Here is a 23,681-nt window from a genome sequence, read left to right on the forward strand (position 1 = left end):
AGTTGGAGGTGGTGTTGGCATCTATGTCAGGTCAATGTTTCAGTGCGAAATTGTAAATATTAATGTTAATAATGTAAACTTTGAATGTATGCTCCTAAATGTTAAAATTGGTATACACAATATTGCAATACTTATAATATACAGGCCCCCTAAATCGAAAGCGTTTGAAATTATAAATTTTCTGTAAGAAATTGTTCCACATCTTTTAGTGACCTATGATTATTCAGTAATCCTCGGAGATCTAAATATTGATATGTTAAAACCTAATTCATTATATTCTATGCTTAACTCTTTTGGGTATTTACAATTAATAAATGAACCAACTCGTATAACAAATACTACTGCAACATGCTTAGATCCTATTTTTATCATTACTAAAGATATTTATCATAAAAGTGGCACCGTTGTTTCAGGTTTAAGTGATCACAATCAAATACCTTTCTGCACTTTAAAATTAGTAGTTCAAAGACGAAAACAATAATTTATAACCATCCGCAATTTTAAACATGTCATTGAGATATATTTTAAATTCGATTTATCACAGGTTTACTGGGATAATATTTATTATCTTGAGGACATAAATAAAAAAGTTCAACATTTAGAACTAAATATTAATTGCTTATTTAATATTCATGCACCCTACAGAACTATAAGAGTCAGTAAAAAGCCAGCTCCCTGGTTGACAGACACCTTAAGACTTATTTTAAAGGAACGTGATAAGGCTTTGACTAAATACAAAAATCACAAGTGTTTAGAAAATTAGAGATATTACACGGAGTGTCGTAATTTTGCGTTCGCATCAATAAGACGAGAAAAAGCTGCATATCTTGCAAGCTTGGAGAATGACAAAACTGGTAAAAAACTTTGGAAAGGTCTAGAAACTTTAAATATTAAAACAACCAAGAATAATAACGAGCTGCCGTTTAATATATCTGATCCAAATCAAATAAATGATTTTTTTTGAAGTGTTTTTAATAAATCTGATAAATGTGTAAACAAAATTAACTTCCACTCCAGTAATAAATTTACCAAGGATAATTTTCATTTTTCTTTAGTAGACCAAAATGCTGTCGAAAAAACTATAAAAAATATTAGGTCCAATGCCTCTGGTGTGGATGACATAACTCGACGTATGTTACACTTATGTCTCCCTGATATACTGGATCATATCACTCATATTATAAATTGTTGTTTGGAGGTAGGATATTTTCCTACGGCCTGGCGTGAGTCAGTGGTATGTCCAATTCCCAAATCCTCGAGTCCTGAATGTATTCAAGATTTGCGTCCGATAAGTTTGCTTCCCGTTATCTCCAAAGTTCTCGAAAGAATAGTCTATATGGAGCTGTCATAATTTTTAATGTCAAATAATATCCTCCCTTCCCATCAGTCTGGTTTTAGGAAATATAATAGTACAGCTAGTTCACTTCTAAACGTCACCGATAATGTCATGCGAGCTCTTGACAAAAAGATTTCAGCCATTATTATAGCTCTTGATTTCTCGAAAGTATTTGATGTCATCGATCATGATTTGCTTGTAGCGAAACTGAAATATTATGGCTGTAGTGAGGTTGTTTTGTCCTTTTTTAAAACTTACTTATGGCGTAGAACCCAGAAAGTGAGGGTGAATAATGAATATTCTGCTTCGAAAAACATTATTTCTGGTGTCTCACAAGGGTCGATCCTAGGCCCATTATTATTTCTTATATTTACTTTACAGATTTACCCGGTCTAGTTGAAGATTCTGAAATACATCAGTATGCTGATGACACTCAATACATACATTATTTTAACTCTACTAATTTTGATAACGTGGCTGATACTATTAACGCTCATCTGAACGTAATAAATCAATTTTCAAAAGAGCATAACCTTGTCAATAATCCTAATAAAAAAAAAATGGTTTTGTTTTCAAACCGAGGATCACATAAAAATATAATGGAAACTGTTCACATTCAATTGGATAACGAAACTATTTTGTTCTCTGATACTGTGAAGGTTCTGGGACTTACAACAGACAATTCTTTAAGATTTAAGGAACATGTTAATACTCTTCTGCAGAGGTGTTATTTACGCATGCGTATGCTTTATACCAATAAACACATTTTAAATTTTAAAACTAGGAAAAAACTCGTAGTGGCTCTTGTTTTATCTATTTTGAATTACTGCCTTATAGTTTATTATCCTTGCTTAGACCAAATAAATCGTTACCGCCTGCAATGCGTGCAGAATACTAGTAGATTTATTTTTAGCCTCGGAAAGTTTGATCATGTATCAGACTCTATATTTCAGTTGAGGTGGTTAACGCTACCTTACCTATTTAAATTCTTCACTTCTACTTTTCTTTATTGATTATATGTTAGTCAAAGACCTGAATATCTTTTTGAAAAGTTAATACCAAGAAACCAGGTTCACACTCGAAATATTAGATACAATGGCTGTTATGAATATTACTTGAGTTGAAACTCCAAGTATGTACTCATGAGCATGAGCATGAAGTGCTGGTTTGTTCTCCGTTTTATATGAATAAAAATTATTCGCTGAGAGGAGTATGTGCTCCGAATACATAAAGTAGATACTCGAATTTTTCCAAACAAGTCTGCACCTGAAAAAACACCAAATAAACAAGTGCCGCGTTTCGCATATTCGTGTATTAGTATAAATTCAAGTATCAGTGTGCAATGAGTGAAAGTGAAGAAGAAACTGAAGTCTGCGAATCCCAAATGGGATTTGTAAACATGCTACGTGATGTTCCCATACTTTTATCCAAGTCACAAACACCAGCTGTCCGAAAGTCAAAAAGCCAAGCAATAGAACTGATTAACAAACAGTGGAAGCTGAATTTCGGGTCACAAATAACGACAAGTCAAATGTACAAAAAAATTAATAATATGAAATCCAGACTCAAGAAAAAGACTGACATAAACAGGACTGGAAATAAGAAAATTGTGCTGCAGGATTGGGAAAAGATTTTGTTGGAAATCATGGAAGGCAACACAAATCCAGTACTTGCAAAAGTTCCAGGTAAATTAATTAATATCTTCTTCATAAGTAACTTTATTTAAATTACCATATATATTAGTGAACCTATCTTATGTTTGCTATTATTTATTATTTTGTGAAAATTGAATGATTTATAAAGTTATGTTGTTTATAATAATTAATTACTTATTGTTTAACATTTGATCAAGTATTTTAGACAGACATTTTTGTAGCTTAGAAACAAAAAAAAGTTACAATATTATTTACGAAACTTTATCACTTGTCCATTTTTTAATATAGAAACTGTATGAATATTTACTTAATTTTTCATTTTAGGAGCATTATCCGTCGGCATACAACAAACAGAGACGAAAATCGGCCATGAAGATACAATCCCTAGGCAATCAACTTCTGCTTCTGAAACGAGTGCAGCAAATGATGATGCTATTAGTACAGTACAACATGCACCTAAAAAAAAGAAACATAATAAAGGTAGTCCTCTCGAAGAATATGAAACAAACGTTACTAAACAACTCTCGAATAACGAACTACAAAGACTAGTTTTACTGAAACAACTGAGAGTTTTAGAAATGAAAGAGGAAAAACTCAAGAGACAGCTAAACAGAGATGTTGATGAACAATCTAATTCAAGCAATAATAATATCATTCAAGCTGACAATGGACAAGCATATTTCAAATTATAATGTGTCAATACTTTTTAGAATCACTTACGAAATAAAGAATTCTAACATGTGACAAAAACATTTTTCTAAAGTGTTAATAATAAAAATGATAAATAAGTTCTTTCCACGCTTTACTTACTTCAAGCGAGAGCAAGAATGACATCTGCTAACTCAGATCGCCTCCGTTGCCCGCTTCTTCTAATATTATTATTATCCAACTCCTCTTCTGCCGGATACGCAAGTGGGATATCTTCTAATGGGAGCTCCATAGGATCTAGCTCATCTTTTAAATATTTTGCTACATTGTGTAATATACAACAGCATATGACAAATTTTGGAACTTTTTCTATGGATACCCGCACTTTATATTGTAGCATCGGAAATCGTTGTTTTAGTTGACCAAAACATCTTTCAATTATTACACGTTCCTTTGTAAATAAATTATTATAAGCACGTTCTTGTGGTGTATTAGGATTTCTAAAAGGTACCATTAGCCACGGTGCTATACCATATCCTTCATCTCCTAAGAGTAGTGCTTGCGACCTATGAAAATCATTCCTCGCAATATTTGAAATTTCTGAATTGCTCCAAATCCGTGAATCGTGAACAGATCCTGGCCATGAAGCGTCTACACTTGTAAACCACTCATCTGAATTACATGTGGCTTGGACTTTAATGCTGTGATATCCTTTGCGATTAATGTATTCATCGCTATGAATAGGTGGCTTTTTTATTTTTATGTGGGTACAGTCTATCACGCCCAATGCACAAGGAAAAGAATAATTTGATTGCCACTTTTGTTTCGCCTCTATTATGTCGGCAGTAGTGTGAGGAAATTTTATCCACAGACCACATTTTTCTATTAGCTTCTCAGTAACTTCCGTCACTACTTTTGAGACAGAACTTTGATGACCACCAACATCTTCTCCTACTCCTGATTGGAAACCCGGATCACCAACGTATCTCAAAAATATTTTCATTTTATCAATGTTATTTATAGCACCACCTCTTCTTTCTCCAGATTCTGTACCCAAAAAGTGATTTGATATCCACTCTACATGTTCTCTAGTAAATCGATATAACACTTTAAAATCACGATCACAGGTACGCCTTCTAGGTTTGTAATATTTTTTAGAACGCAAATTAAGAATGAACTCAGCCATAGTTCTGCCGTAGACAAACTGAAGTCTGCTATATATCAGACTCCAAAATTGTGGAGTACATTCTCCTTCCGAGGAGCATCAACAAATTTTTATTCATAGGAAAACTGAGAATGAACTCACAGCAAATTATACATAAGAGTACCTACTCAAGTGGAGCATCTGCTCCCTATTTTTATTCATATGACATGGAGTATTTGCTCCAAATTCATGAGTAGATACTAAATGCTCATTTTTATTCATACGACCCAATATCTTGACCATGCCGCACCATTCCACGGCTCTGTTCGAGCGATCTTTTACTTATAATGCCGTTAAGTTCTTTAATACTTATAAACCAATATTTAATACTTCGTTAAATGTGTATAGGAAATATTATAAACTTGGGGTTGACTTTAATGGGATTGATCGTTTTAGTTGGGAATGTAAAATTTAGTTTGTTTTGTGACCCTGTCTTTATAGTGGTTCTAGTCTATGAAGCAAATAATACGCTTGCAAGATATGAATATTCACATAGATTTCGTGAGTTCTACACTGTATTTGACTTGACTTTAAAAAAAAATTAAAAATTGACTATAGAAATACGTTAACACATTAAAATTCTAGGATGAAAATAAAGATGGTATTTTATATAATATTACATAAACTTTCATTAAGCAAAAACTATCATGGACTTTACATTGATAAAACAGCATATATATACACAAATTATAAGCCACATTGAATAAAAATAAAGATAGCATACTAAACTTGTCAAAAGAACGATTCTACTAAAATGCAGAAAAGTATAAAGCACTAATACATACATGGTTTTTAGTGAAAACCAACTAAGAGGTGCTTCGCGTAAGTATTAAGGTACGACTCCATGCAGTGTTTTTAATTATTTGTGAAAATATCAACATATAGTAGTAAATTTTGAGTAGATCAGAAGTAATTCTTGACTAATGTGGTTAGTTTAATTAGATCACTTAAACAAATAAACTACAAAACGGCAATAATATAAAATATTACACACCAGTCATGAGATTAATATAAAAAAAAGATAAAGGAATTAATTATCAAAAGTTTTTATAGATTGAGACATTGCTATTGCTCTTCTAAGTGATTAAATTTAACCATTTAGAATTTTATTTGATTTCCCTTCCAATTTCTAACTTTTTAGATAAGCTAAGAAGTCCCCAAGTTTGCTATTTTTAAATTAAAGACTAATTTTGCTGTTATCTAGAAAAGAAAAACTGTGTCCACTAAGCTCTATATGTATACAAAAAGGAGATTTGTTTGATTGATTAAGTTGTCCTTTTATTCTGGTTTTGAGTTTACGTATTATTTTCTCAATATAGGTGGATGTATACTCAGGGTAGCTAATGTGGTACACTTCAGTAAGATTAATATGGAGAATGTTTTATGTCATTCAAAAGAAATTTTCATGTTGAAAAGGAGAAAATTCTAAAATTGATAAAATAAAAGTAAGTTAGTTCTTGTCTAAATATGAAAGTAAAGTCCAGTGCAACGATATATTGATTCTTGATAGGAAAACTGATTTAAATAAATTAGTAACATCAAATGAAAGTAAAATATAATTTTTGGAAGTTGTTATAGGTTTTACTTTCTCCGTTAACTTCTCTGTTTCAAATTTTTAGTTTTGTATAGTGGTTTTGGTAAAAATTCTAATATATTATTTATGAATTTAGAAATTGAGAATCTAAGGTATTGACATAGCTGGTCTAATAGGACAATTTTCTTTATGTTTTTTAAGCAAACCAAAAGAAAAAGATTATTGGAAATTAAGTTTTTTGAGTATTGTTTAAGCTGAGATATAAATAGAGACCATTGGTTGAAAAGTGTTTTAAATTTAGGTATAAAACAAAGTAGAGGATTTTTGTGAATTTTAATAAATTCATTTAATTATAAAAAATTAACTTTTTATTTTACTATGGTTGTTATTCGAGTTTAATACTACTGTGCAATTTTTATAATGTCAATTATCATTTTAAAATTAGATAAGATTTTATTTAGTTTAAAGTTAGGTTTATATTTATGTGCCTTAGGTACTAAAAACTTTTTAAAGATATTAACACATTTAGATTTTAGAGTTCATCTGATATTAAAATTATCAGTTATTTAATCAATAATCAAGTCTATTTTAGTGACAAAGTTACTCAACGGTTTCTTTATAATATCCTTACTAACAGCAAACTTCGAGCTATTAAACTCATAACTTTAGCGGTCTTGTTCTTCTTGAACAAAATTATAATTAGATAATTTAATAACCCAGTTATAAAAGAAGCGGTTAGAAAAAGAAGGATGATTTAAGTCCGTGTTTCTTTTTTTTGTAAAACTAAATTATAAAGTTCTTATGCAACTTATATTAAAAATTAAAATATCTGTTTCCGAGGTGATAAAATAAAATTATTATTAAAAATATCTTAAAAAATAAAAGGAGATATTACCTGACTTATACGATCATATAAAGTCTTTAACTCAATATCCACATGATGGTTTTTGGACTTTTGCATCTGACGAATAGTGAAACAACGTAAAGATTGAGAAAATGTTGCAAAAATCATATCTTTAAGCCAGAAAAACTGAGCTTATATTAAAAGAAAGAAAATATAAAGCAGTTTTACCACTTACCAAAACTCTTTATTTTAATTTTGATACGTTTTGCTTACCATTTTAGCATGTTCTTAAAACGGAGATTAAATGAGTTTCAATATTAATCACCTAAAATAAGAAAGAAATTTTAAAAGAACAAATAGGTAGCCCCTAATGCAATTACACGTGGTGTACTATAACTATGCCGGCTATTTATCTTTGCTGTGCATTCCACGAGTGCTAGGAGATCACTAGCCGTTCTTGCGACTATTTTTGGGGAAGCTATTGAAACTAGACTTCGATCTCTGACTAGGTTAGATTAGTTATATTTGATATAAGCGATTAACGGCCATATACTTTGACATACTAGCTTATAGTAGTATATATCAGTGGATTGAGAGAAGCGATCTTAATATATTTACAAAGACATAGACAGATATAAAAAAATGAACAGAGAAATTTAAAAGGCCACAAAACAACTAAGTGGTGAATCTAAATGTGTCGTATGAACCTAAAATTTGTTAATTCACTAAAATGAACCAAATTATGTGCGAATTAATAGACATCGCATGTTTTTGAAGGGTTTATTTTTTAAATTTTGGCTATTGCCTGTCATTGCGCTAGACGTATACAGCCACTTCAATGAAAATCATTTGAGGCGTTTAGCGCAATAATGGCCCAAGGTAAAAATTACAGTTTGTAGAAAATTGAGTTGAAAAAAATTGTAATTTTTGATTTTTATATTTTGATAACTATTTTTTTATTATTTCGATTTTTTTTGGTCAAAATGCTAAAAAAGCTATTTTTTAAACTAGGATTCGAAAGGAAATTAAAAATATTGTTTTTTTTTTTGTTTTTAAATAAGGTTTAGGCCACTTTTGTCTAAAAAATATATTTCATATCATTTTGTTTAAAAAATATACAACTTCATCTGTTTATAATATATTTTTACTCATATTAGTTTTGAGCAAAAATGAACATAATGAAACCAAAATGAATTCAAATAGGTACTTTTCAACCGAGTACAGAACATTGTCGTATGTGTTATCTTCAATGTTATTATTTTGTCTTTCCACATTATTAATGTCTTTAACTTTTAAATTATTATAAAAGGTATGTAAATAAGGAGAAACATACGCTAATAATTCTTGCAGATTGTTATACTTGGCCGCCTCAATTTCTCTACCTGCAGGATATAATAGAGGGAGATCCCTTACATAAGTTTTAGTATTTCGTTTGGAAATATCAATTTCTTTAAAAAACACTTCTGGATGATTGGACTCTTTATAAAAGAAACGGTTGGGGTTAGCTAAGTTATAGCTGATCCATTGCATTTTTAACCAGCTCACAACCTCTCCATTCACGGTTTTTTTGCGGTTTGTTATATTTTTTTTCTAGAGGGACGGTTGTTATAAAGTCTTGAGTCTGCATTTCAACTAGTGTTAAAGGATTATGCTTTCTGGCAGTTTTAATCACTTTAATCCAATCACTAAGAACATAGATTTCATTAAATCTCTTTTTATTTTTCTCCATCACCCGAAAGTCACGGTCACAAGCCAAGTAAGAATGACCCGATACTAAAAATTTGTGATCAATTTGCTGAACTGAAGTGATTTTGTTTTGTATTATGTAATTACAGATTAAAGACATTGTAATTTCTATTTTGCCCTCCACATTGATCACTGTACATAACTAATTTGAAGCTTTTTACAACATTTTTTATGTATTAAGCAGGATCCGATCTATTGAGGTCCTCTAGATGCTATGGCTTCATGCCAAACGTACATGTGCGCCTGGTTATTTGACAAGTTGTGTATCCCCAAACAGTACGTCCACATTTGCCTCTTGTAATGACAAACCCCAGTAGAAAGATGTGGTGTAGGTAGTGTTGACATTAAGTCGAAAGCAATAACAGTAACATCGTTATCCTCTATCTTACCCAATTCCGCATCTAAATTCATTCGTACACTTTCAGCCTTCACTGGTTTTATTAGCAGGTACGCATCTGCCCCTTCCGTCCTTAACGAAGAGCACGTGTTAATCGTCCATCCGAAACTCTCAAATTTTTTTTGAAAAACTCTTTACAAACTGGAATATCAACACCCCTGTCATTGAGCAGGTAATAGATTCTGGTGTATGTTCTAGTGTCACTATTACCTGTGTAAGTAGATTTACGAACTAGCTTTATTTGACCGCATAGGTATGCAGTCTGTAAATCGAAACTGGAAAGCTCATAAAAACTTTTTAAATAGTTGTTTCGCGTTGTTTAAGTATCTTTTACATTTGTATATTCGCAACCACTATTTCGTAACTTTTTTTTAAATTCCTTTTCTCCTAGGGCCTTGCTTTTTAGATCTGGGATTTTCTTGTTCGTGTATTTCATGTTCTATTTCAAAAGTAGGATTGTCTAGAATAAAAAAATAGTTAAAAATAAGTATTATTATTATAGTCATACGATTTATCTAAGCTATTAATTATTGAGAAAAGCACAAACCCAAATTATCATCTGTTGATCTTTCAGAATGCGAGGGAGAATAGTTGTATCCAGAATCGGCAAAGGGATCCTCTGAAGTCTCAGAACTTTCACTTTTTTGCCTTTTTTGTCTAGGTCTCAGAACGCTGCTTGTGTCTAAAACATAATGAGTATGCATAACAAGTATATATACCGATTTTCCTGACTAACAATATTTTTAACTCAATGATTAATTTTTTTGTATCCTTGTATTATAAGGAAGTAAAAACTTACCTGATGTTAATGGTAAATCCATTTTTGCAATAAAAATAAAGAAATATCTCAAAAACCACACAAATGTAAACACACCGCAAGAAACAAACAACAAGTATACTTTAAGGTTAAAAGATAAGCCAGTATTGCACAACAAATTTTTACGTCGACTGTTATTCACTAACGTTGGGTCACTATTGCATTATCTTCTATTTTGTTAATAGAGTATGCAAAAATAGTATTGTCGCGCCATCTAGGGCCAGTTTAAAAAAATTCAGATGGACCACTAACGCACTTCATAGATTAACAGAAACAGAAGCGATCTATAATATTAATAGAATATTAGTTGTTTTTTACTTGGGCCACTTTTGCACTAAACGCCTCATTTGTGGTAGCTATATTGGACACTGCTATGTCTGGAACTCGAACCCAGGGACGACCACTAGGACTACGACTACTACACGACTACTAGGCAAGTGTATACCAGCCTCGCTGTTGGGGCCGGCTTTAAGTAACAGACTAACATGGTTAAAAATGAGTTTTATGGTTAATTTAAATCGATTTTTAAATCAAAGCAAAATAATAGATGAAGGGTCCTGTTTACTTAACAATCTTTATTTCAAGAATCCCGACGCGTTTCAGTTGTTAAACCATTATCAAGGGAAAACTATGTAAGAAGAATATAAAAGGGTGTTAACTAGTAGTAGATTAAACTAGTAAATTAATTAAAAACATAGTAAAATTTACATGGTTAAAAAACGGCACACACATAACATTACAATACATCAATCTAAAAATATCTTATCACACCGTATTTACAAACAACAAAGGATTTTGGTTTTTAAAAAAGGCCATATGGGTACTACATTATACACAGATATTTAATACTATTACGAATAAAGACATCTAGGATTAAACGCGGTTAATAGAACATTTTAAAAAACAGTAAATTCACAGGAATGTGGTAGACTACTTAAATAAATTTATAATCTTGGCCGCTTCTCGGTAGTGGGTGTTAATAGGTTCGTTTAGATAATTAACTTGTGTATTTATTTCTAGTTTTGCTATTTCTAGATTTTTTAATATATTTAATTTTTTGCTGTTATTTAGGTTATGCAAAACTTAAAATTGAAATTGTCGTCTGTATTAAATGAATGACCTGTTTCTCTTAGGTGCAATCCAAAGGCGGATCTTTTATCATTAGGCGACTTCTGAGAACTTAAATGTTCTCTAATTCTTAATTTGAAATTTCTGCCGGTTTATTCAGCATATTTGGCTGGACAAGAGTTGCATGATAAGAGATAAACGACACTGTCTTCTAATGGGTTTACAAAGTCTTTTTTAATCTTGAACAAAGACTTGTTATATTTTGAAAGGTCTTATATACAATTTTTATATTGTTGTCTATGGACTTAAGTAAATTATCTATTCTTAAATAAATCGGGCCAATAAAGGAAATTTTTACCTATTTTGGAGGTTGGTAAAGATGGATGGTCTAATCAAGGGGCTCACTAGAGAGGGACTAAAATAATATTTTATTGAATTTTTTTCTAATCAAATCATCTATTAAAGACTTTTTGTATCCACTGTTAATTTTAATCTGTTAATAGTGTTCTATTCTTTTAAGAATTCCAAAGGTAAAAGAGGGATCGTAAAGAATCGTTTAATTTTGCAGTAATGACATTATCGGTTTGTGTTGGTTTTCTATATGTAGAGTGTTGTAAGCTCTTACTCATTCTATTAATATAGTCGCCTTCGCTCTTATCGTGCGGGTTCAAAGGTCACTATGTAATATGAATCAAATTGAAAAATCAGGGGCTGCCAAAATGTTATTTCCTTGAGAGTTTGACAATACATTGAACGCCGTCATGTGACATATTAAAGCCGCGTATACACCTTAGATCATAATTATTAACTGATGTGATGCCTTTAACGCTGTAAAAATATCTGCGGAATACTACGTATCCGAGATTCGACATGTAAAACATACGTTGGTTATTTCCTTTCATGACGTGAAGAAGCCCATAAGTATAAAGCCCGTTGGGTATCATCCTCATCGGTATATGCCTAGAATCCTCGATATTCTGCCAAGTTGCCAGACATAATATTTACTTTTATTTTTTGAAAAATTGGCGAAATAGGCGGAATTCTCAATAACAATTTTTCTTTACGCAATAGTATCTAAATCTAAGCATTTTATATTTTTTTATGAGAGCAAAAATGCCTCCCTAGCCTTTTATTAAAATTGTACATATTTCATTTAAAAATGGTTGTTACCAAAATTTTTGAGAAATTAGTATACGATTTAGCATGACCCTATGTATGTGCATAACATACTAATTTGTCGATTTCAGGGCACAGCGTCTAATTTTTAACGATTATTTGATCTTGTCTTCTTCTTTGTTTATGTGTGGTTGTGTTTTTTTGTAATAATTATTGGAAAACTATACATTTTGGTATAATGACAAACAATTAATTTGTATTGTGTGTGATGCAGTGTAGTCAGAAAGCAGAAAACTACTTTCTTTGTTTAAAGGCAAGTTCATATTACAATTCACTTTTAAAATGACATTTTAATTTTATGATATATTATTAGTCGTTCGACCCAATCTATACGTTGATGCACAGAAAATTAAAAAAGTTGTGTTATCTTTTCTTTTATATCAGTTAAAAGTCAAAAAAAAGATAATAAAATAACTAAAAAAAAACTGGTGAATGCGGCGGGCATTTCTATCTCCCAGTGCATTCACCAATTCATTTATTTAACTTTTTTTAAAAGGATAAATACGAGGCGAGCTACGACAATTCTTTAAAATGTCGTTTTCTTAAGACAATTTTTTTTTACACATTACAGGGCAAAAAAAAGATTTAGTAACTAACTAAAGTAACTTAAAAAAAAAGTGGTGAATGCGCCGGGCATATCTATCTCCCAGCGCATTCACCAATTTATTTACTTAGCTTTGTTTAAAAAAAAATAATTTGTACTTTTTAATCATACCTAAATAATAAATGAAATGCGAAAAGAAAACTAATTATTTTAATAACGAAAAAGAAAATAAGGGATTGCTTAGAATGTACAAAAAGAAGTAGCTAAAGCGCTTGGAATTAGTTTAAGAATGGTGCAAAAGGTTGTATAAAAACAAGAACAATCTTATTTCTAAGCAGGAAACAAAGTGTAAAAGGAAGAAGCCGAAGACTGAAGATTTAAGTGAATGTGTAAACATGAAGTAACAAATTTGACTAAAAAAAGAAACTAATTATAACTATCATTATCAGTAACAGAGTCGGAAAACTCTTCGTCATTTTTCGAAACTTCTTCAAATGGAGCAATGATCAATGGTTCAACTTGGATATCGAGTACTTTTTCTCTCTTCCACCAGGTTCTAATAATGTTTTCTGTGTGATCCACTGATTTCCGCCAATACTCCTTTGTGATGGGATTCAATGCCTCATTCCAAACAGCTTCAACCTGCTCAGATCTAAGCCCAGCACCCACATGAGAAGCAAGCATAATAAGATTTTGACCCTGCCCATATAGGCTCAATGGCATTAAACTGACAATGGTATGGTGGCAATCTTAAAACTTCATGGCCATATTCACGTACTATTTCGTCAACAGCATATATTTTTGGTCTTTTCAGCGATTTTGCAATTGAAAGGAGTTCGGATTTTATCATATCTGGCAAGGGATTCTGATTTTCTTTTCCTTACCATTCATAAACTTCGCTTTTCCTCCTTCCATTTGGTTGTTTATTCAAAATTCTTGAATGATACGACGCATTGTCTAATACTATTAAGGAAGGTTCTTGTAAGTTCGGTATTAACTGTTCCTTTAACCATTTTTCAAACATTTCGCAATTCATATTGTCATGATAATCCATACTTTTAGACTTACAAGAAAAAGTTAAACTTGCACCTGGAACGAATCCCGTTGAAGACGCGGCATGTAAAATAATAAATCGTTTTCTCTGACCACATCCTTTTTTTCATTTCACGCTTTTCACAGATTCATCTTGCCAAGATTTTATTCCACTCCCGTTTGAAAATATCCAAGTTTCATCTAAGAATACCACTTTTCTTACCTTTGATTTTTCATTGTGTATATATTGTCTTAAAAATCCTATTCGTTGGCTCACAATATTTGGTAGTTCACACAAATATCTTATATTGCAGTCTTTTTTATAGCGAAAACCTATGCTTTTAATTAATTTTGATAAAGCAGAAAATCCAATTTCTAAAGTGCCGCGTTGCTTTAAAACATCCCTCAGAATTGGCAGCGTTATATTTGTTTTTAGCCTATATAGTTCATAAATCCTATCCCTTACTTCCATTTTTACACATTTACTTAAATCTTCAGTCTTCGGTTTCTTCCTTTCACACGTTTCTTCCTTCTTGGGAATAAGATTGTTCTTGTTTTCATATACAACCTTTTACACCATTCTTAAACTAATTCCAAGCGCTTTAGCTACTTCTTCTTGTTTATTCTTAGGCAACCCTTTATTTTCTTTTTCGTTCTCGAAGTAATTAATAACATTAAGTACCATTTTTTTGGCTTGAGGATTTAGAAATACACGAAAAGGCTTTTTCTTTTCCATAATTTGAAATTTAAATTATCTTGTGACAAATAATGTCATCCGTCAATCGAAACGAGACAGGCACGTTTGTCATGAAAGTAATTGTTTTAGAACCGCTGACATTTATAATTTTATCTTTATTTGATACATTAACGCTGCATATATCTGTTTCTTTTATCTGACGCGTTGTAGTTAAAAAAACGTTATTGCGTAAATTGAAATGAAATGTATCTACAAAAGTTTGTCGTTGATAATCCGATACACCCGCACGATAAGAGCTATTTTAACTATAGTTAGATCTAAAAAATTTAATTTATTATTGCATTCTATTTCCACCGTAAATTGAATCTTCGGATTTAAAGAGTTCAGAAAAATGTGAAATTCATGCAATTCGGCTTTGGAGTCTGTCCAAATTAAAAAAATATCCACAAACCGTCACCTTATTAAAATCTTGTTGATAAGATTGTCTTGTATATTAAATTGTTTTCTTCAAAATCTGACATAAAGATATCAGCCAGCAGGGGACACAAAAACGATTTTTAATTTTTTGTAATAAAATATTGCTTATATTTTTAAAAACTCTACAGCCATGAGCAATAGGTAATGAGCAGTATTTCTTGGTGCGGGATCATTTCACCTTTATTCTCATTTAAAAAATTGTGGGGGTGACAGATGGTTGGAGGTTTTGATATGCTTTTTTGCTTTAGAGTTTAAAATATGCTCTAAATATATAGCGCCTTATAAAGGTCCTCAATTTATCTTGGTTATCTACTATGATTGAACGGGAACTAAGGAATCAGGAAATTACCCAATCGGGTTATATACTAACACAGAGAGATTGGTCATAGAAATAACGATGCGAGACTCATCCGGAGTCTCGGAATTAGTGTAGACCCTTTAATGACGATCCACTGAAGTGGAAGTCTAGCTTTAGCAGCCATCTCTAACTACGTAATTACAGTGGTTAAATTTAAAATTATCATAGGCGAATTTGCGTCCCTTATCGCCCTTTCATTGCCTGAGGTATGCAAACTGACGAGTGCAGGATATCCTGTCAATGGGCTAACCTCCCAAGGGCGGTCCAATATAATTCTTCTCTTTTCTTACTTCTCTTAACTTACTTTAAATAAATTGGAAAGCTTGTAGCAAGTATTAAATAATGAGGATAAATTAGTAATAAACCATTTATTAAAACAGCTAATACCGGCATTAAGAAAGTGAAGCAATACTTTTAATGTCTTTAACTTCTAATAATAAAAATTAATGTATAGGGTGTCCAAATTTGAACACTTTGTTAGGTTATCTCGGTTGTTATAGAAGATAGAGGCATGCACTTTTCTCATTACTATACTACCTTTTTTATGAAACAAAATATGCCATTGTCAAAAATTTAACAGCTGTCCATAGTTTTTAATCTACAAAGTGAAAATTTTGGATGTTGAGACCCCGCTTGAATCTTCATTATTGTTTAACACAATAAAAAAATAAGAAATGGTTTTAATTATAATTTAGTTTTGGTGTTTTAAAAATTGTATTTAATTATTTCACATACTCTCGTAATGTATTTTATTAAATTTAAAAGTATAATAGGACGTGCTTGCAAATTCTGTATAGCTGGTATTTTAATTGCTGTTCAGAATTTGTATGCCGCACCATATAAACTCGATCTTTTAGGTAGCAAAAAAGGGTCTAAAATGAAAAGATCTAGAGATTTTGGATTTTACTGGCTAGTACCATGGGTTTATAACTATTTTTGCGGAAACGAATCCTCTTACGTCCTGGTGCACCATCTTGTGGAAAATAAACATTGTTGAAGTTTTCCAAACGAATATTTTCTAAAAGCTCGAGAATTAAAATAAATAAATAAACAGAAATAAAATAAAAAACTAATTAAAGTATGTTTAAATACCGATCTGCTTTTAGCATCTCTTTAAATAATCTAAAAACCAATAATTGTGTCTTAGCAGTATACTTATAATAAAAAACGAAGCGACGTTTAGCGTTTTCAGTTCAAGAAACTGCTAAATATTTATTTATTCCTTGTAAGGATAAAATTTGTGTATGGAATCAAATAAAAAAATAATTTTGAATCAAAGGCCCATTTCAACCCAACCCAACCCAACCCAACCCAACCCGGCATTTAGAATCAATGACTCTACAAAGTGTAGGTGGATTTGCATCTGTGGATGCCAAAATATTAATTTTATCCAATTGCTTCTCTTTTTGATAATTTTTTAGTCTTATGTTAGGAAAAGCCCCATAATTAATCATATTCTCTTTTAGTTTTAAAAACCTGTCGGGAAAGGGTTGTCTTCTTTCTGTCAAAATAACTACAAGAGGTAAAATAAAAAACTCCAAGTCTCGGTCTCAAAACATCTTTTTATATGTCACGAAGGTTACATGTTTTGCTAATAAAGCATCATGAGTCCTACAATAAACAGAAAAACACACGTAATTACAATAAATCCCTACACTAAAACAAAATTAATGTTTAAAATTAGTTAAAATTACCTTATAAGCTAGATGACCTACTAAGTATTGGCAAATAAAATTTGAAACCCGAGAATAACAACATAGTTTATAATAGAAAACAATAACATGCCACAGAGATTCAACAAAACATGTAACCTTCGTGACATATAAAAAGATGTTTTGACTACCGAGTTATAGTATATATAGTCAAAAACGCCTAGTATATACACTTATTCATCAGTCACCTCTATTTTGCTAGATCAGCTTTTATATATTCTAAATATATGTAATCGTAATTTGAGGCTCATTCTTTATACCTGTAGTCTGATGTACTTACATCATGTCACTCTATATTTTTAATTATAATAAAAAATTTTAAAAATAAGAAATTCCCCACAAAATATATAACTGGCGCAGTCGGTAGGATTGTGTCCGTTGATAAGTGCTTTCCATCGTGGACAAGTTACCCTTCAACGTGGAGTCTCAACCCCTTCAGACACAGACCAAATAGAAGAACCGTGTGGTCTAGACGTAGTGTATGGGCACAGTAATAGATAAATCGAGAAAGGTAAGTGCCACTTCCTTTTTGCCCTTATTTCATCCTCTGTTTAAGGTTTTAATAAGGATAATTTATTAAGTTCTTACATATTGAATGTAAATTGATTAGTATTTGTATACCACAAATAACTATTTTTGCTGCGAATTGGCCGCATTAATTTTAAGTTAAATCAAGTAAATTAATCACAATTACGTTTTTAAGATTAAAATAGATTTATGTCAGATACTGACTTAGATGAAGAAATATCAAATTTAATTAAGTCATTTAAAAATTGTAAAATGACAACCCAAGTAGCCTTAGAAAAACCCAAAGTAAACTGGGATTTATTTAAATTAAAATTGGATATGTTAATGTTAATACCCTAAAAAAATTTATTTCTAGATGTGATAGTGTTTATAATAGTTATCGTCCTTTAATTGACGATAAATTAATGAAAAACATCTTTGAATTCTTCCAAGAAAAATTAATTGGTAGAGCTGAAGTTTTAGTAGGCAATAGAACAGAAATATTAACCTGGGAAGATTTAAAAACCTCTTTAATACAATGCCTCTCAGATAGACGCGATCTTGACTGTTTAATCCAAAAATTAGCCAGAGCAAAACTCTTCAAAAATGAAAATTTTGGTAACCGTTTACAACTTCTAAGAAACAGTGTTGCTTAAAGAATTAGTAACAATTTTACAATATCAGTTCAAGAAAGGACCTATCAAATTAAATTTCATGATAAAACATCAATAAATACTTTTGTTGCTGATTGTACCGAAACCCTTAAAAATATTATGCATTTAAAGAAACCAGACTCTTTAGAAGATGCAATGGCGTACGTAATCGAATTCGAAAATTTTGAAAGATTATATGGCAATAGTAATATTAATATCACTAACAATCATTTTAATAAAAATAAAAATTTTATTGTTGATAGACCATATTATAATAATAATCAACAATTTTATAGTAATCAGAATCATTATCCAAACAATAATAATTTTCATAATAATAATTTTAATCCAAATTTCCAAAATAAACAATCCTCGCAATGGCCTTGTCAACCTATTGATATTAGACCTAAAAGTCTACCACCTCAAAGATTACCTACTAACGAACAAGTTTTTGGTAAACCAAAAAATTTGTTCAGACCCAATCAAATTCCAATTCATCAATTACCAAAATCAACACCCATGTCGACAACATCTAGAAATCCAATAATTCAAAGTTCAAAGTAAAATTCAAGAAATCCAGTAGATTCAAATGCATTAGAAACTGCTTCAACAGACAATAATTATAGTGATGTAGATGAAATAATTTATGAATTACTTCAACATCCAGAAGAACTTCCTGATTTAGATCAAGAAACTATAAATTAACTTTTTGATAAACAAAATCAAAAATAAACATAATATCTGATATAATTATTTCAAAAAGAAATATTGAATAACAAATACAGAAATCAGATGATCTTGAAACAGTTCATACTTCATTAGAAAACCCAATTTTTAATCTACCGATTACTGAAAGAGCAATTAATACATATAAAAGACAAATAATTATTACAGTAAGAGATGCAAATAATTTAATATGCCGCTTAGAACAAGTTTATCAAAATACTTTGTGTAACATTCCAAGTCCCAAAATTAAACCCAGTAGAGAACATTATAAAATTCTTAAAAGAATATATTAATTCAAAAAAAATTTATGCTTTATTCTTTAGAGATGAGGAATTCAGTAAACTCTTCACAGTAACTTTACAAAATTATTTTGTCAATACAGCATATAAATTTGTACAATGTTCAGCAATGCTACAAGATATTGAAACAGTGGATTAACAAAAGATGAAACTCACATTATACCATACGATTAAAACTTGCCAAAGAGGCATAACTGAAATGAAAAATGAAAGCCCTTTGTCATAGATTCTTTTGGTTCAATATGTTATCTGATATAGAAATATACGTTAATACATGTGACGTATGTCAGAAAAATAAATACGATAGAAATCCTTCCATAATAAACTTAATTTAACGCCAACCACATCAAAACCATTTAAACAAATTCATATAGATACTTTTAAAATTAATAATCAAAGCTTTCTTACTATAATTGATGCTTTTTCTCGATATGCACAAGCTTATCCTTTGATTAGTGTTACAGGAACAACAATAATAGAAAATGTATTAAGCTTTGTTTCACATCATGGAATATCCTTAAAAATAACATGCGATAAAGGCACTGAATTTAAAAATAAAGACCTTGAAGATTTCTGTGCACTTTACAAAATTGAACTCCATTATACAACAGCAAAGAACAGTAACTCTAATTCTCCAGTGGAACGATTTCATTCAACATTAATAGAACATTATCGTTGCCTTAAAGACACAAACAAATTTACTCCAGAACAATTAATAAAACGAGCTTTATTAGGATATAATAATTTCATTCATAAAGTTACAAATTTCACTCCGTTTGAAATAATTAAACGACATATAAATAACACTTACCCTTTTGATCTTAATGATCATATAATAATCTCACACTATATACAAAATCATAAGGAAAATTGCAAAAAGCTTTATGCTAAAATATCTGAATCAAATCAAGAAATTAAGAAAAATATCACAATAAATATTTTTAATTTCTTAATTTTCTTAAGATAAAATATTTAAGTTGAAAACCTAATTAACTGATATAACGTTTTAAACTCTAAGATTTTAATAAATGATACTACTAACAAATATACAGGGTGTTACTTAAAGGTATGTCATAATTCAAAAGGGACATTCCTGGACCGATTTTAAGTCGTATAAACATGGGTCCTAAAATGCTTAGTTTTTAAGATACAAGGTGTTAAAGTTTTTTTTTCGTTTTTAATATTTTTTTCAAATACGGTTTAAAATATTGGACTGAATTTTGGCACAGGATATTAGGGCAGAAAAACACATTTTTTAGGTGTTCACTTACTGTTTTTAGCAACCAGTGGCGTAGCTATGATGAATTTTTAACACAATTTTACAAAAAAATACTACGGCATTGACTTAAAAAAATTATGATTTTATCTTAATTATCAATTAATTATAAAAAAAAAATTTTCTATGACATTTGGCGTAAATCTTACCGTTTGGGTGTAATCGTTAATTAAAAAAACGTCTTTTATGCATAAAATGCATCTTTAAAAATTATGGAATTAAATCAAGCTTTGCTCGTTGCCAGAAATTGTTTTTTGTTGTTTTAAACATTATGACACTTGCGTTAGTGATTACTTTTGACAGTTTATTTTAGCACCCTTTGGATCTTAACACGTGAATTGTAGTAGTTAAAAAATGGTAGATTATTCTAATTTGGAAATGACGCAAATGCATTTCCTGTATGGACTTGCCAATGGCAATGCTATGGAGGCGCGGCGTTTGTATCAAGAAAGGTATCCTAATCGCGCTGTCCCAGATAGAAGAATATTTATAAACATTCATCGTCGTCTGGCTGAATCTGGGAGTTTTAAGGCTAATTCTGCCGAGGAAAGGCCCCGTACAGTTAGGACACCGGCAGTTGAAGAGGCTGTCCTACATGCAGTCGAAGAGGATCCGACCACAAGTACACGAAAAATGGTATGGTATTGAACATCTGCTACAAGACGGTATGGAAAATTTTAAGGGATTCTTTGTTATATCCTTTTCACATACAAAGGGTTCGGGCATTGCTTCTTAGAGATTATGAATTGCACGCAATTTTGTAGATGGTATCTCCAAAAAGTAACACAAAATCCTCAATTTGGTGCGAACATCTTGTTTACGGACAAAGCTAATTTCTCCAGAAATGCAATAATCAATTTTCATAACAATCACTACTGGGCTCAAGAAAACCCTCATGCGATTATAAAGACATATTTTCAGGAACAATTTTCAATAAACGTTTGGATCAGTATCGTATCCGATCATTTAATTGGACCATCTTTTTTACCAGGACGCCTTAACGGACAAAATTATTGTAATTTTCTCCAAAATGATTTGCCTTTGCTTCTCGAAGATGTTCCTCTTTAGTTACGGCAACAACTTTGGTTTATGCATGACGGTGCTCCAGCCCACTTTAGCATATTGGCTCGTGAGCATTTAAATAGAGTCTACTGAAATAAATGGATAAGCCGTGGAGGACCACAGTTTTGGCCACCTAGATCACCTGACCTAAATAGCCTAGATTTTTTTTTGTGGGGACACCTAAAAACATTGGTTTATCAGACACCAACTGTGGCATTAGAAGAACTAAGAAATAAAATTATTGACGGATGTGAAACTATACGAAACACGCCTAGAATTTTCGAAAGAGTTCGTGATTCTATGAGAAGAATAGCAGAAGCCTGCATAGAGGCAAGAGGTGGTCATTTTCAACATTTGTTGTAAATTATGTATGTATGTATTGTATTTAATTGTTGTTGCTTTTTGTTCACCAGTTTGTAAAAAATAGCTCGAAAAAAATATTTGAAAAATGTACCTAATAAAAACTGAAAATTAAATCAAACTTAACACAATCAAAAATAATTATTAATTTCAGTGTCATAATGTTTACAACAACAAAAAAACAGTTGCTGGCAACGAACAAAGCTAACTTGATTTATTTCCATAATTTTTAAAGATGCATTTTATGCATAAAAGACGTTTTTTTAATTAACGATTACACCCAAACGGTAAGATTTACAGCAAAAGTCATGAAGGATTTTTTTGTTTATAATTGATTGATAATTAGGATAAAATCATAATTTTTTTCGTAAGTCAATGGCGTAGTATTTTTTTTGTAAAATTGTAATAAAAATTCATCATAGCTACGCCACTGGTTGCTAAAAAAAAGTAGGTGAACATCTAAAAAATGTGCTTTTATGCCATAATATCCTGTGCCAAAATTCAGATCAATATTTTAAACCGTATTTGAAAATTTTATTAAAAAAAAAAAAAAAAAAACTTTAACATCCTGTATCTTAAAAACTAAGCATTTTAGGACCCATGTTTATATGAACTTTTTGACTTAAAATCGGTCCAGGAATATCCCTTTTATATTATGACATACCTTTAAGTAAAACCCTGTATATTATCTTATCAAGGTCTAGCAGAAGGTTTATTTTCTAGAACAGAATATTTAATTAATATAATTAAAAATAAACTAAATAATCTTAAACCTCATCAAAGAGCTAAAAGTGGTTTTTTAAATATTGTAGGACGAGCACAAAAATGGCTTTTTGGAACTTAGATTCAGAAGATGGTAAAAGATTTGATAAAGCTATAATTAATTTACAACAAAATCAAAAAAATATTATTCAAGATTTAAGTATACAAATTTTACTATCAAAACATATTGAACATTTTAATAAAAGTATTTCTATAATTAAATCTAATCAAAAACAACTTCAAAAAGGAATTGAATCTGTTAAGGAATTTATTACCACTTCAGTAAGTGATACATACGAATATCTAATGCTTGAAGGGTTGCTTTCACAAATTAATTTAAATTGTCAAAATTTAATCACATTCCTTGACAACTTAGAAGAAGCTATATTATTTGCTAAATTAAATTCACTTCATAATTCTATTATTTCAGTATCTGATCTAAATAAAAGTTAGTGCTATACCAAAATTTAAAAATATTCCTTCTTATTATCAGTTTATTGGAACTCAAGTTTTATTTTCAAAGAATAGGATAATATTTTCAATACAAATGCGTTTATTGAAACCTGAAGAATATACTTTCTATCATATTTACCTTACTGCTCAAAACCATAGCCTTATTATTCCTAAATACCCTGTGGCATGCGGCACAAACCAAAAGCCGTTTCCAATATGAAAAGGATAGCTGCCCTGAAGTTGAAGGAACATAATATTGTCAAGAAACTTTCTATAAGGAAGATGATTGCACCACGCAATGATTGGAAAATGTACCTGCAACATCTTGTCAAATAACT

At 30.7% G+C, this 23,681-nt stretch overlaps 2 protein-coding genes across 2 annotated transcripts in view; both read left to right on the forward strand.

Moving 5' to 3' along the window:
• The window catches only part of LOC126742453 (uncharacterized), a 1,408,556-nt gene that overhangs the window by 954,936 nt on the left and 429,939 nt on the right, over positions 1-23,681 (forward strand). The window lies entirely within an intron of this gene.
• Positions 2,605-3,994, forward strand: LOC126742272 (uncharacterized). The gene is made up of 2 exons (XM_050448899.1): positions 2,605-3,021; positions 3,316-3,994. Exons 1-2 carry the CDS (start codon positions 2,679-2,681, stop codon positions 3,681-3,683), a joined length of 711 nt encoding a protein of 236 aa, XP_050304856.1. The 5' UTR covers positions 2,605-2,678; the 3' UTR covers positions 3,684-3,994.

This window comes from Anthonomus grandis, chromosome 11 (genome assembly GCF_022605725.1).
Source record: "Anthonomus grandis grandis chromosome 11, icAntGran1.3, whole genome shotgun sequence".
NCBI classification, from domain to species: Eukaryota; Metazoa; Arthropoda; class Insecta; order Coleoptera; family Curculionidae; genus Anthonomus; species Anthonomus grandis.